Source organism: Nematolebias whitei, chromosome 5 (genome assembly GCF_014905685.2).
Source record: "Nematolebias whitei isolate Nwh7 chromosome 5, NemWhi1, whole genome shotgun sequence".
In the NCBI taxonomy this organism is placed as follows: Eukaryota; Metazoa; Chordata; class Actinopteri; order Cyprinodontiformes; family Rivulidae; genus Nematolebias; species Nematolebias whitei.
In genome coordinates this window covers 29269023-29285575 of record NC_056502.1, presented here as the reverse complement: position 1 = coordinate 29285575, position 16553 = coordinate 29269023, and the positions used below count along the sequence as shown (strand labels likewise).

Below are 16553 nucleotides of genomic sequence, written 5' to 3'. Positions count from 1 at the left end.
ACGGGTAAAGATAATGGATGGATGGATAGAAGAGCTGATATATATAAATTTGTCTGTTTCTGTATTTGTATCCTTTTACATATTTATTTATTTATTGTTCAGATTGCTAGATTTACACTTTGTAGTTGATGGATAGTACTTTGTATATTCAGATCATCCAAATTTGGTTTGGTACTTGTTATTAATATTTTTTTAAATTCTGAAGAAGTTTTAAAGGATGCCAATGCAGCAACTGCCCAAATCTTCATCATCAGCTTTGTAAGAATCTAAGCAAAAATAAAGACAGGCAGACAGAAACACAACATGAAAGTAAGCCTCAAACGCACAACTGCTATGTGAAAATCAATTGTAATATCCTAGTAATTCCTACACCATTCAGAAGACTTTGATGGTCCTATAGTTAAATTTTTATATTAATTCAGTTCAGTTTATTTCTATAGCTCTAAGTGACAACAGAAGTTGTCCCAGGGCACTAAACAGAAACATTCACATACATAAAAAAGCCAATTAGTGAAAGTTATCTATCTAAGGATGCCAGCAGATTGCGTTGACTCCACTCCTTTGTAGTCTCCCATCCTGATCAAGCACAATGGCAACAATGGAAAGGAAAAACTCCCTTTTAACAGGAAGATACCTCCAGCAGAACCAGGCTCAGGACAAGCGGCCATCTGCTTCAACTGGAGATTGCAAGGACAGTAAGGAGAAACAAATGAACGCAGAATGGCAGGTCCGGGTGTACTTTCTATTAGAACAAAGACAAAAAACATGTTAAGGATAAAAATAGTTACAAATACAAAAGAGGTAGAGTTGAGCAAATAGGATCATCTTGGACATGCTATTTGTTCCAGAGTGACCAACACAACTGCACTGGCTGGTTGAAGAATGGGACACCATCCCTCAACAACATGTGACCAAGCAGATGAGCAGCTAGATGAGGAGGTGCCAGGTTCTTGTAGCTGTGTAAGGTTATTCTACATGCTATCAAAGTTTGATAAATTAATAAATTGCCAGCATGTCTTGTTTCTTTAGACTTCAAACATTTAATCATAAACAGTATCAAACAAAAGTCAGTAGCAGAATAAACTGTTTGGCATTGGCAGTGAAGGTTTGGCAATTTTTTCATGGGTACAAGTCATCTACTCAACTGCTGCTCAACCCACAAATGTATTTACCAACAAATGTGACACAGTTTAATGGGAAATTAACAGGCTTTCCATTTGTATAATATTTACTGCCAAGGAGCATTGTTACAAAATAGCAATAATCAACCAAACACAAATCTCCTTATTTTTGTACAAAAATTCTAACAAAACTTTACAGAAGCTTGGCTGTGTGCTGTATGAATTCTGAGGGGATTTTTGAGAAAACCAATTATTCCTATTGCAGGGAAAGAATACACAAATGTCTATTGGAATGTATACTTTATACATTTATTGCTAAAGTTATGGTGGTTCCTAAATGAGTTTGTTTGCCAAATTTAGAATGCTTGAAAAAGCTCAAAGTTGTGTTGTCATCAACTAATAGTTGGACTTTCCATGGAAAAAATCTCCATGAATCACAAAGTCAAAGTGTAATTTTGGAAAAACTGTAAAAGCTAGTTTAGATATGTAAGGTCTATGTCTCAGTGACCACTATAAACTTTGAATTATATTTCTTCTGTGAAGTATTTCTCAGCTATAGAACTAAAAGTTTGGTTCGCACTGCCAGCAGTAAGACGGACTTCTTCAGGGTGGGAGTTGGACTCTGCCAGGGCATCCCGTTGCCACAGATTCTGTTCATAGCTTTTATGGACAGAATTTCTCATTGCAGCCAGGGGGCAGAAGGAGTCTAGCTCGGTGGCCTCAGAATTCCATCTCTGCCATTTGTGGATGATGTGGTCCTGTTGGCATCATCGTGCTGTGATCTTCAGCTCTCACTGGAGCAGTTCGCAACCGAGTGTGAAGCAGCTGAGATGAGAATCAGCACATCTAAATCTGAGGTCATGATCCTCAGTCGAAAAATGGTGGATTGCTCTCATTTGGTCAAGGGTGAGATTCTGCCTCAAGAAGAGTTCAAGTATCTGTGATTTTGCTCACGAGTGAGGAAAGAATAGAGAGTGAGATTGACAGATGAATTGGTGCAGCATCTGTAGTATTGCCCACCTTGTGTGGCTTCAGGCATGTCTGACTGGGAGGAGACCCCGGAGAAGACCCAGGGCATGCTGGGTAGACTTTGTCTCTCAGTTGGCTTGGGAATGCCTCAGAATCCTTCCAAAAGAGGTAGAAGATGTGGCTGTGGAAAGAGATGTCTGGGCCTCCCTGCTCAAGCTGCTGCCCCCTTGACTTGACTTCAGAACAAAAGGACGATAATGAGTGGATGGATGGATTGGTGGATTGATTGATTAGGTCTTCAATTTCAGTCCATAAAAACACTCATTTCCAAAACTGCAAACATTTACTGTTCAAACCATTCTGCAACGGGGGACATTGGCATACAGCTTTCCTATTTTTCAGTTTGGGGATGGGAAAACAGACCCAAATTGTATTATAAAATAGGTGCTTCAATGCTTTGACACCATTAATGAACAAAAGACCTAAAACTGCAACAGCTGCTGAAGCAGCAAAGGTGAATTTGACAGTCTGTATTCCTCATCAGCAGTTTTAAACACTCGCAAAGTACACTTCTTACATCTTTTAGCCAGTTGTTAACTCACAATGAAGGAGTTTTAATTATCAGTTGGCCATTAGAGTGCTGTACAACCGGATAAGTGTTGGTTTGATTGCAAAGGCATTCAGCTGGGACAGGATAATTGCTTAGCGTGACTAAGAGAGTACAAAATGGCACAGAGCATTCTCTTGGAAAGGGAGGGATGGATGGGTGGATGTAGACAGTCATGGAGGGTGGGGGTAAAAATAACCTCAGCCTGACAGAAAAGGAAAGGGACCCTTTAAAACTGATGATTTAGCAGACAGCCTTTTCTTTGCAGGAAAGTGAGACAGAGCGAGTAGAGACATACCTAAATAAAGACTTGATATTAATTTGATTGTTGTGACATTCCCTGTTTATTGCAAAGATTTTACTTAATTTCTGACTATTTTTTTCTACAGTATACAGTAAGTATTCTCTGTGCTCATAATAGAAACGCAAATAAGATATGTTTTTAGAGCTGTGATAAAATTAAATGAAGACAATTTTATTTTACCTAATAAATTTCTGTTTCGCTGCAAATTCATGATGACAGTTTCCTTGTTAGTAGCGTGAGGGCGTTGAGGGAGTGAGAGGTCACAAAGCACAGGATGAAGAAGGGGCAGGCGGGAGAGGAAACCACTTTAGTTTGTGAAGGATTTCCATTTCCGAAAGACAAGCTCACTCCCCCCCCTCTCTCACTCTGCCTGTCTCCCCCTCCTCCTGTACTTTGTTAGCCTATTCTAATGGCTCTAGGCCAGAAACTCTGGGAGCTCAGGAGTTGCCTTGGATCAGCTGATGTGTGTGTGTGTGCCCACATTTATCTGCACTTTTATCAGTAACAGTGTGTTTACATGTTCTCTTCATAGTGTGTGTGTGTATGCATATAAATACAACACATATCAATTTTTATTTTACTTTTTAGAAAATATTTTTGGGATAACAGAGCAAACTGCGTGGCATGGTCACTCATTTGGTAGAGTTGTTGCCTCGTAGTGCAAAGGTTGCCGGTTCAAATCCCAGCCCGGGATCTTTCTGGGTGTGGAGTGTGCATGTTCTCCCCGTGCATGCGTGGATTTTCTCAGTGTGCTCCTGTTTCCTCCCACAGACCAAAAACATGCATGTGAGGCTGATTGGCAACTCTAAATTGTTCCTAGGTGTGAGTGAGAGAGTGAATGGTTGTTTGTCTCAATGTGTCCCTGTGATGGACTGGAGACCAGTCCAGGGTCTCTCCTGCCTCTTGCACAGTGATAGTTGGACATAGGCATCAGTGACCCCGTGACCCAAAAAGCAAGAAGCAGATAAAGATAATGGTTGGATGGATGGATGGATAACTGAGCAAAGTAAGTTTTCCTCTCTGTCCTATCTTAAAGCCACAGACAGATATTTTGTAAAACCAGTACAGAAAAATTAAGATGACACAAAGTGATGGAGAGGATTGATTCATAATTTATCCATTAAATATCTTTTTATTTATTTATTTTTTATTTGGTTATTGTCAGAGGAACTTGATGTAAAGAACTGGTTGAAATGATGCACCAAATCCATTTAGTGAATAAGAAAAAAATAATCTGAGAGGGTTAAATGAAAAGAAATTAACTAATTTTGAAAAAAGAAAATAGAGAGTATAAATATTACATAGAAGCATAAAGTTATAAAAAAAAATATCCACTGTCTTCAACCTTTTTGCTTTAGTTTTGGTTTAGCTGATTTTGTTTGTTTGTTTGTTTTGTTTTTTCTGGATAAAAATATTTTTCTTTCTTCCATTTCTTACATTAACTGCAACACAATAAAACGTTAAGTAGAAAAGTTATAATATTTGAAACAATTTTGTGATTTGTTTGTGGTAAAATTTGAAACTAATTAATTAGTACATTTAGTTTTTTTTTATTCCCTTGTGGAATTAGTACTAACGTAATCTCAAGTTGGCTTGTTTATATTTTAATTTATTTTCTTCCTTTTTACATTTTACATTCATTAAAAATGATTTTAAGCATACATATATGGATATAATGCAGTGTTTTCAATTAAAATTCAATCCATCCATCCATCCATCCATCCATCCATTATCTTCTGCTTGTTCCCAAGTCGGGTTGCAGGGGCAGCAGCTTGAGCAATTGTGCAATTGGCTCGATTCAGTTCAATTCAGTTTATTTATATAACACCAAGTCATAACAGAAGTCATCTCAGGGCACTGAACAGAAACAGTCACATACATTATAAACACCAGTTAGTAAAAGTTATCTAGCTAAAGAAGCCAGCAGATTGCGCTGAATCTTCACTTCGTCGCAGTCTTCCATCCTGAACATTTTCAACCCTCTCTCTATGACAAGAAACTTTCTTTACATTTACCTGTATTTTCACTAAAGGGAGTTGATATTGGATTGATATTGGATTGATATTGGATTGATATTTACATACTTACATGTCGATAATGTTAGACATGTGTTGTAGTGAATTGTGCATCACTGTGGAAGTTGGACTCACTGACTTAAAAAGGCCATACTCTGATTAACTGTCCTTCAGCAGGATAATGAATTTCTACCAGTGTCATGGCTCTTGATGCTTGACCCTCGACCCCTGTTAAAATAGGAGAAAAAACTTGTCCAGTAAGGCAGATATATTCTGAGTGATGACTGGACTCAAATCAAATGGCACATTCTTTTCAAGGTTGATACACCAAACATGTCATTGAGACGAGCACGTGGAGGAAAATAAAATCCCTATCATTCATTCCTGAATGCTGTATTGATGTATGTGTGATACCTTGTAGCTAACCCAACATCTGTGCAAGAGCTATAAAATACATAGCACGTCTCAGACGTCTTTGGAAAAACTAGATTAAACTGGATTACATGCCAACTTCTGCAGTGACTCAATATTTTATTTAGAGAGCATGTACATGGCTCCTGAGACATGGATTCAATTTTCTGGTTCTGTAATACAGAGAACATGATCGATGTCAGTATATCACAGTAAACTGAGCTGCTCCCAGAACTGCTTCTTGGTTACATTGCAGATTAAATCTCAGACTTCTAGTTCAATGTCTGTAAGCTCATGTCAAGAGATGATTATACCTTTAAATCTGCTCATAGAACCTTCAGTTACTACAAGTGATAACGAATGGTTCACTCCACTGATTTAGATTCAGAGTAATAAACTAATTATTACTAACTCTTCCTGAACAGTAGCGGTCTATGACCAGCAGAACTATCGGCAGATATCTGCCAGAGATTCTATTTTTTTAGAAGAGCTAATAAAATATAACATTTTAAAGGTGATCAGCTAAATTCAGTTGGACATGTAACTTGAGACAAGGCTTACAACCACCTCTGGTTTTTAAAAACTAATTTAACAAGTTTCATCGCTGTGAAATTTGAATAGTGAACGTTTGTAGTTTTGGAGATTAGTGTTTTTCTGGACTCAAGTTAGTAGGAGTTACACTGTGGAGATTAAGATAGGTAGTTTTTTTTTGCTTGTCTGAGGCAGCGCAGAGCGACGGATGATGGAGAGTGGAGGTAGAAAATCTATCCACCACCAGGGGAAATGATGGAGCCAGGGGTGGCCTTGTCTTCTTCTTCTTCTTCGCCTTTGTCTTCTTGGGTTAACTTAGTGTAAATAAAGTTTTGTTAAAAGTCAAATCTTCTTCTTCTTCATCATCTTCGCCTTCGTCGTCTTCTTCTTCTTTTTCGTCATTGTCATCTTCGTCATCGTCTTCTTCGTCATCGTCTTCTTCGTCATCTTCGTCGCCGTCGTCGTCGTCTTCTTCTTCGTTGTCGTCTTATTATTATTATTTTTTATTTTTTTCTTTTTCTTTTTCAATTTCTTCTTCTTGCTGCTGCTGCTGCTGCTCCTGCGTGCCTTGGTGCCTTTCCACTTGGTCTCTGGTACACAAAACATCTACCTTCCTTCTCTGCATCATGTCAGTCAGCTCTCTACCTTTACCAGTCATTGTCCCCACATTTAGCGTTTTACTCTCAGTCCTACGTTTTTTACTTTCCTCTCCTCTCTCTGTTTCCTGAAATGTTTCCCTCCTCGTGGTCTTCGACTAACAATAGCACAATTTCCGCCTGCTCCCTGTTTGTCAACAGCACTGGTGGCGGTCGTTGTTAACCCAGGCCTCAACCAAACCAATACAGTATTGCTTAGATGAACTCTCGTGTTAGTTATGGCAAAAGTGTTTTAAGTTGGATGCTCTTCCTGACACATCCCTCACCATTTACCCGGGCTTGGGACCGGCACAAGAAGTACACTGGCTTGTGCTTCCCAGTGGCTAGTTTAGTGGTGGCCTTGGCCTTAGATTAATCTTTAGCCATCAAAGTCATTTGAGGAAACTTTACTTTTAAGCAAAATAAAAATTAAAAAATATAGTTTTCTGAAATGATAGGAGTGGCTGATTTACATATACAGTACGTATAAATATAGGGTGGTTACCAGCTTGGATTTTGCCATGTCAACTGAATCTTCAATAGAGACGATTCTTATACCTTGTTTCAGCCACACACCAAAAACGAAGTTGGTGCATTACTTATTTTTCAAATTGTCATGCTCACAAGCCAGATGGAGAGTATTACCATTTCCCCTTTTCACTCTAAAACTGGGCATAAAAAGTCAGACCTCTAACCAGGATCACTAAATGTTTACAGTTTTATTTTACAAGTCAGAATTGTAGAAGGTCTAATGAACTTTTTAATGTTTTGAGGCTTTACTAATATCTGCTGAACTATCCTGTAACTGCCTGTGTTTCTACGGGAGCGTGAGTTTTCTTTGTCTGTTTGAACGTTACCTCCAGAGCTACTAGACAGATTTTATTAACTTTAACAAGGTAATCAGCGGATGCACATTTACAATCGATTCACTTTTAGAGTCAACCTGATTCAAAATAGTTGCCGCAGTTAATTAACCTGATCAAACACAAAAATAGTTGTAACTCGGTAAGTTTTAGAAATCTTGAGTTAAATCTGTGTGTGATAGTAAGTGAGAGTTATCCCCAGTGCATATTCTGAGGGTTAACAGATCAGATCTTCGTTTCAAACTTTGCTTTGCAAAATGGCAGACAACCTGCACTCCTTCAAGAAATACTAGTTTTATTAAAAATTATCTGGAATTAGAATGATTGGTGCAAATATCTCCAGACTAGTTTTATCCCCCTGCAGTAAACTGAACCGTGCATTGACCTTGAAATGTTTATTCATGTTGGGATGTAGATGAAGTACTGCAGGCTGTAACTGTAAGGCAACAACCTTGTTTATCTATTTTTCATCATTTATGTTTTTGCATAAATCAAACTTATTGGTCATGCTTTATATTTGTCTTTAACTCAATGGATAAATGTTCAACACAAAATAGACTGGTATACTTTGTATAGTTGTACGTCTCTGAGGAGGAGGCAGAAGGTTGTGCACAGGCTGCACAGGAATAAGTTAAAATTTCTGATTCAGTCTTATTATAGACCAATTTTGTAAATATTGGTAAAATCTAAATGCAATTTTGCGTTACAATATTTAGTTAAAATGTTAAAAATAATGTAGTATAAAACAACATTATGTCCCGATCTTTGAAACAACACCATCATGTTACATTAAAAAAACAGCTTTTTATACTTTGCAGAGCCTATTCTTTTAGTCATTCAGCAGTTATTTTTATTTGACCCGATGTAAAAATTATTATTTTTTATTTAGGCTTTAGTACTATAAGAAACCTCTTGGAAAACCAAAGCAGTGATAAAGCTTCTTACTGTACCCACAGATCCTATAAAGAGTTTATAATGCAATTGATTTAGTTTTTGTTAATGTGAGAAATGAGTTGCAGATTTTTTTTAATTGGCTGAAATCAAATTAAAGCATCTTGTTCATCTCATTAATAAACCACTGAGTATTGAGAGTACTTTTTATGTTTTTATTGTCCCCCGTCGCAGAGTGAAGATGAGATAGTTGTACATTTTGTCCGTCTATGTATATTGTGAATAAGATAACTTAAAAAATAAGCGAGGTACAGACCTCCATTTTGGTGCGTGGCTGCTTCTTGGTGTGAGAAAGGGTCCTTTAAGAAATTTGGTTGCCACGTCAAAGTCCATGATGGCTGCCACCATATATGTAAACCTTGTGCGCTGGATAACTAAAAATAAGCAACTTGTCATCTTCCATTTTTGTATGTGGCTGCATCTAGGCATAGGAAAAGTCATTATCAAAACTTGGGTTGCCACGTCAAAATCCAAGATGGCCACCACAATATTTATATACAGTATAAACCAACCACTCTCATCATTTGAGGAAACTATGCTTTCTAATTTTTATATTGCTTAAAATAATATAGTTTCTTCAAATGATTGGGGTGGCCAAAAATTTATTTATGGCGACCAAAGCCACCACTGGCCACCCCCTGGCTCCGCCATTGCGCTGGTGGTGGATAAAATTGTTGCTCCTTCCACTTCAATATTCAAATCCATCAGCGATGGGGAACATTGGTGTACCACTTGTTTACACTTGCATTTTTAAAAACTAACTTTCCCTGCATATCTGTTTTATGAGTGCTTGTATGGATCAAATTTGGTTAATGTGTGCATGTAATCCATATATGCGCGAGGAAGAGTGTAAAGTGTGTGTAACCATGTTTTAGATTAATTATGGGTTTTTCTTATTAGGAAGTGTATAGCTGTGTATCAGCTGTGGCTGAGGGGCGGCTTTAGCTGAGTGGTTAGATCAGTCGTCCTCCAATGGGAGAGTTGGGGGGGTTCATTTCCACCAGCAGTCACATGCTGAAGTGTTCCTGGGCAAGACAATGAACCCCTCATTGCCTCCGATGTGTGTCCCAGCGGTTTATGAATGTGATCTAAAGCACTGATTATGCTTTGTAAAGATATAGTAGAGAGCTGTATGAGTGGGTAAATGAGGACACAGAATGTAAAGAGCTTTGAGTATCTTGATAAGACAGATAGATACTTTATTAATGGAAAGGCACTATATAAGTTCAGTCTATTTACCATTTATAAATATTGGTGTGAGGGTGGGGCTGGTCTTGCTGTGCAAGCAGCTTATTTCCTTAGAATAATTAAAACAACATGAGCTGCTTATCAGCAGAACGGAGAGCAGCTCTAAGTTTTCAATAAAGGAAGACCAGATGTTGCACGTTAACAGGTTTTTGTGAGTTAGACTGAAGGTTTGTAACAGATGAGATTCTATAAATGCAGGACATGGAATTGTTTTAACACTCAACCCACTCAAAGTTGATCTTTTCTCTAAAAGTTGTTTTACGCTCTCACGTCTGTTAATATTTCTTTCCTTGATTTTATTGAAACACACCTTCTCAGGATGCCTCACACACAGACACACACCTTCATGCAGTCTAGAAACAAATGACAAACTTTTGACATCTCTTCCTTTGTCCTGCATAAGTGAAGCAGGGCTTGAAGGGGAGGGAAGTATTGCATATGTGTGGTCAGACCTTTTGTTTGGTAGGGTTCAACCGGATCCTCAGAGCCTCAAGTCAAACACATGCACACAAAAAAAGACACAAACACAAAACTATACTTAATACAAAAAATGTAAAACAATTGAAAACAAACTCATTCCATTTGAGTCTTTGTTTATTTTAATCAAAACCCACATGAATGGTTGCAGACTGGTGCACGATGTACATCTGTTGGTATGAGCACCTCGATGTATGATTCTAAACTTTCTCTAGTCCCGCCCATAACATCTGATCCGCTTAAGATAATTTAATACAACTTTACACTCATGACTAAACTGTCACGTACACTTTTCATCACCCCAGAACCAAGTCAAGGTCACAAATCAAGGTCAACATTTACACAAGATCTTTGCTTGTCAAGGCCATTGCTATAGATTACTGTATTGTTGTACAGCAGTCCCTTGCTATTTCGCGGTTCAATTTTTGCGAACTTGCTCTATCATGGTTTTTCAAAATAAGATTGGACATGACACACTAGAGCTGTCATTTCTAACTCCGCCCAAATTCGGGGCAGGCCAGGCCATGATAATGTGCTGGATGGGCGGGCTGTGTCAGTGTTGGGCTTTTGATTGGGTCAGGATCAGCCGCGATCTAATTATATGCTAACATAGCCTGCCATACAATTACCAGCTGCACGCGGCCATTTCACCGCGAGCTGACCGGCCCTGAAAGAGGTAAAAAGTTCAGTTAAGCTTCAGATGGAACTATACTGCCAGGCAGCGATCCAGCGCCCAAATGGACGTTCATTCAGCCACTGCACTCAGCGGACGCGTGGTGAGAAACAGGTGAGGTCCCAAAGAAGACATGTCAGAGCAAGGTTCGTGTCTGAATAAATCCGAATCCAGGCAGAAGCAGGGATTTCATGTTCTTTTATGGCCATGAAAGGACAAACACCCCCCTCAGCTCCAATCTTCTGCGCTTGTTGTTCAGTTGCGCGTCTCCAACCGTTAATAACTAATTATGTTAATAACTAAAAATGTTACTAAAATGTATGTTTTTTTTTTCCAGGTTTGGACCTGTAATTACTGTTAATTCGTCGGGTCAGGTGGGGTTCGGAAATGATGGCTGCGGGCTGGGGCCGGGTCGAATTGGATTTTTTGGGCCCGAATACAACTCTGACACACAATTGGCTGATTGACGAATGAGCTGCACGATCGACATGGAATTTTTATTTCAAATGAATTATTTAAAATTATTTAGCACCTCTGTGCAGCCCACAGGCGCAGGGAGAAGCTTCCTCCTGCAACATGTCATGTCTCTGCTCCGCAGCAGAGAAGTGGGCGTGGCCGAGAGCACTGGCAGATGGCAGAGAGCTGATTTCATGACATGCTGTGCTCTTTTAGAGCGTTTAGAGTTTAGAAGCATTGTTTAGAATATTACAAGAATGTGAGAAGGATTTAAAATGCCTTAATCTCTCGATGTGTAAATACTAAAATAAACTACTTACTACTTGTACTACTATTCCTACTTTGTGTTTTTTCCACATATTGCGGGGCCTCAGGGTACGGATCCCCACGATAAATGAGGAACTACTCTATACAGTATTAGTTTGTCAAGAGGCGTGTAATCTACTTGATGTCACTGATGGAGAAGTAATCAAGGTTGAGAATGCTCTGAGAAATGAGTGTAGTACGTAGACAAAATGACCTTAAATGCGTTGTAGGGAAATATTATCAAAGACGCAGGAGTTGATACAAAGCACAGATGTGTTTTCATTAAAGAAAAATAAACTGCTACTAAAACATGGAACTTGTAAAGCACATTGAATAGCTCTTTTTTTTTTTTTAATAAAATGTGACCAGATTAATTTTGTCACATTAAACAGGTTTACACAGTGATGAAAACAAAACAAGCAGAAATTAGGTTTGTTCTTGCAAAACAATAATTAGAATATTGCTTGATTCATTTTTATCCTGCCAGTGCTGCTCCTTTTTCATCCTGTTTTCATTTTGTTACCTCTTTTGTCTTTTTTTGTGTGTACAGGCTATGGCTTTGTGGACTTTGACAGCCCTGCAGCGGCCCAGAAGGCTGTGGCCTCACTCAAAGCCAGTGGAGTCCAGGCACAGATGGCCAAAGTAAGCTTCATCTCACCCTGCACTCACCCCGCTCTGACAAACCTCCTCTCATGTGGTCGTGGTGGATTCAGTAATCCAGACAGCAGCTGATGGTTATGAATGCTGGTTGTTGTTGTGAAAAAACAACAATGTTGCTCTTATCTGATGACAAATGACCTCTCTGTATATGAGCGATAACATTTTATTGAATCATGTTCCACTTACACATTCAGCTTTGATTGAGTATATTAGATTACATTTTGTGTTCATGATGAGATAGAAATCTAAGATTTTTCACACCAGTATATTTTAGCAAAGTTTTAAAAAGATGAAAAAAAAAGCCTAATACTCCCCTTTTCTTTATTTGATTTCCTCATTTTAAATGATATTTGTGCACATGACGTTAACATACAACACATCCCTGTCAACAGACTTATCTTTATTTTAATATACATTTTTTACACACCAAAGTTTTTCCACTGAAAATGGTGATTAAGTGCTTTGAGATGTTTTACACCAATTTTTTTTTTTATTATTATTTGTTGGATTTCACAATCACCACATGACTTTTTACATATTTTACCTCAAACATTTAAAGCTGTGCTTCCAAATTATATGAGATTTGCGGCAGATTTGACAAAAAGCTCTAAAAGTTATGGACAAACGTGACACGCCTTTGTTCCTTTGATGATTCTGTGTGCTGCGTTCCACATGGACGCACCTGAGTTCCGCTCCCCACCTTGTTTGGTTCTGCGATGATCACTTCATTTTGTCTCTGCGGGCCGTGTCCAGCTCCATCTGTACTTTTTGAATGGCCTAAACAGCTTAAAGACAAACTGGTCCGTGCTGCCATTTTGCAGGGCCATTTTATGAAAGAGCCTTCTGTTAATCAGAGATGGAGCCAACACACACCTGCTACTATTACAGAGTCATGTGACCCAAAGCAACAACGCTTCTTTCCATTTGTTCAACATCGGGTCACAAAAGTTCTAAATCCTCCAGGAGGATCCCAAGACAATACCTGTTCAGAGAGGATCTATAATACTCCATGGGGGAGTGGTGGCGCAGAGGTTAGAGAGGTGGGCTTGTGATCCGAAGATCGCCGGTTCACGCCCCGGCCCCGACAACATCAAAATTGTGGGTGGGGTAGGTGAAACACCCACACTTGCCCCCACCCTCATTCACCCCACTCTGGGCCCATGAGCAAGGCCCTTAACCCCCACCATGTGCTCCCTAAACAGGTCTCTCTTGAAAATGAGTTCTCGTGGCTCAATGAGACTAACCTGGATAAATAAAGGCTAAATGAAAAAAAAAAAAAAATGGTGTTCTGGGCCTGCATTAGGGTCTTCTTCAAGTAGGAAGTGCCTGAAAAGAACCTCCAGAGGGAGACATCATATGCCCCATTTGCACTGCTCCCACTCAGCCCTCCACAGAAAAATCGCTACTCCACAGTACTTTTTAGCTGATTCAAGGCTGATTTGTGACCTTGTTTTGTCCCTGCTTCTCTGGTGGGACCACTGGAGCTGAGTCGGGACTGAAAGGTGAATGCATGACACAGATTGGTCAGGGGGAGGAGTCACTGGATTTCAGAAACTTTTCACCGATCCTCCATTTGCAATTACTCGGAACTCGGAGCAGCGGCTGGATCTATTTTAAAGATTTTAAAAATAATAATGACAACACCGTGTTTAATGCTGTAGTCCAGGCGTTTTTTGTGTTTGGTGACCGACAACAAAATTCGAGCGAGCGGAGTCACCGCGAAGGATCATACGAGCTGCCGACCCATTGAAGCACGCGAGACCGGCCCCGAGCCCTGGACTCACGTGCTCACAAAGGCCGGATTCTGAGCCCTGGCAGGCGAGAGGACCGGGACGGAGGGTGGAAAAGTTATTTATTTTTTTACATTTTATGTATAAAAAATTAAAAAATGTATCAGTGAAGAATAAAAATAAACGGTGCCGGCTTTATCGTGAAATCCTGTTTTCACTTTGACTTTATTAAATAATCTGTTAATTAAGGTTAACTCAGCTGAAAAATCATAAAAATACTAAATTATTGGATCTCTCGGGAATATTTCCCTCAAACATGTTTAAAGAAGAGCCTTTGGTTCAACTTTATTCTAACCCACAGATGTACAAATCACAAAACAAGAATTACACTTTAAATCACTCTTTGATTGTTCTAATCTCTTCAAATGAGGATTGCTAACTTTTTCTGTCTGATTTTATAGACAAAGTCAGTAAGGTGAAAAATAACATTGATCACTGATCATCACTTAAATCACTAAAATCAAATCTGTATACAATAAACAAAACCACATATCAAAAAAATTGAACAATAAAAGTAGACACAATGAGTGCAAATACATCAAATGATGAAGAAGAATATGGAATTTTAAATATAAATGTTTTTGTAGGATCTGGTTCATCAGATTTAACTCAGTTTATTTATATAGCACCAAGTCACAACAGAAGTCGTCTCAAGGCACTGAACAGAAATATTCATATATAAAATAAGTTAACAGAAACATTCATATTTAAAAATAATAAATTAACATTATTCATCTGAGGAGCAGACTGCTTTGAGTTTAACTCATTGTAGAACTCGCACTCGGTGAACTAAAGTTCATTCAAAGTTCATTAGCAGGATTTTGGATTCTGGACACGCCTCCAGAACCGGTCCTGAAGTGCGATGGAAGTCAGGCTGATCTGAGCAGAGTTGGGGCTGAGGAGGAGCAGTGCAAAAGTGGCACTCATAGTCTGAACCACCTCAGCTGACTCCTTCTGATGTGGAGGAGCAGCGACTGATCTTGGAGCTCCTCACCATTTATTGAAGAGGCTCATTTGAATAGCTGGTATCCAGGATCTCATTTGTTTGTTAATGATCTAAAGGCAATGAGAAGAGGTGAGGGTGGACCAGTTTTTACTTATGTCTCAGCTCCTGTTTTACGCCAACATACCGGAGCAACTGCTTTAATACTGCAGGTGTCTGTCAATCCATCCCTCGCTCTCTCCTGCCGTTTCTCATGAAGAATGTCACAGTCTGTGTTTGTTCTGTTATTTATTTAATATTTTTTCATCTTATTTCAGCATTTGAGTTGATCTTTTAGTCATATTTTTCTATTTTATATTTGAGGTTTGTGTTATTTTTCTGGTTTTTTTTTTCTGTTTTGACTCAGCCTGTCAGCTTTTCTTTTCACCCTCAGTCAGCCTCCTCAGCTGATGTTCGGTCAGTTTACCACTCACCCGTTTTCCATGATTAATCACTCAGGTGCTGTCACTTTTCACTCCCCCCGTTCTACTTAAACCATTTCTGATTGCCACTCCAACAGTGGTTCAGTGTCTTGGCCACCTGCCAGATGTCTCAGTTCTCCCTCTTGTGCTCACTGTGTTTTGTAAGTTGTTGCTGCCACGTCAGCCTTTTGGTTTTGTTCATTTACTCAACAAATTTTATTTTACTCGAGCTCCTTGTCTGCCTGCATCTGGGTCCAATCCCTCCACTGACCGCGATAGAGAACGCTCCTAGATTTAATAGATGTTAAATAATTTGCCTTGTTTTGTAGTTCTTTAAGGTGATTTTTCTGCGATCTTCTTTTCATAAATAAGAGAGGAGTGCAGCAGGAGCATCCTGCTGAATTAAACAGCAGCAAGCCTCTGGGCCACCTCTGCCTTGCTCTTCTATTAAACCTCTTTTCATTAAGCTTCCATCTCTTATTTAGCTTCTAACAGATTTTAGGGCTCAGAACATTAGAAGTGTTGATGGGTTTAGCTGGTTTTACAGATGGAAGAACCCTTGACTCCTCGGAGATTGGAGTTTCACGAGAGATGGAATGGAGGGCAGGAAGTCCGCTCTGAATGAAATTATTGTGTCATGAAGTAATTATGCAGAGAGCTGCTGGTATCCCTCCTAACCTTAGGAAATCGGTGTGCAATTGAGTAAAATATACTAAAAAATACTAGCGTTGCTTGAGTATTCATCAGTTTGTGGAATGAAAAGCCTGATTAGGATTTCAAAAAATCTTTTCCTAAACCACGATAAAAGCTGCTGTGCAATTTACCTCAACTGTTCACCGATATTAACTTATCTGAGACAGAAAATGTGCAAAAGATAATAGGGGAAAAATAAATCATGGGAAGATACATTTCGAGACAAAGAGGTAAAACATCTAGAAAATTAATTAATTATTGCAAGAACATTAAAGATAGAAAAAGACCATATTACGATATGAAGTTAGTTATTCAAACAATATCTTGTGGTTTAGGCTTAAAGATTGTTAGACACCCCCCCCCCACCCCCACCCACACACACATATATTAATATATATATATTATACAAAATACTTTGTATATATATATATACATATAT

At 38.9% G+C, this 16553-nt stretch overlaps 1 protein-coding gene across 1 annotated transcript in view; it reads left to right on the top strand.

Annotated features, from left to right (window-relative positions):
- Positions 1 to 16553, top strand: part of LOC119410358 (RNA-binding motif, single-stranded-interacting protein 3) — a gene marked incomplete in the record, with an annotated part of 147206 nt that overhangs the window by 24456 nt on the left and 106197 nt on the right. Inside the window, 1 exon segment of the mRNA XM_037677268.1 lies at positions 12118 to 12209. Coding sequence (XP_037533196.1) covers positions 12118 to 12209 — 92 coding nt within the window.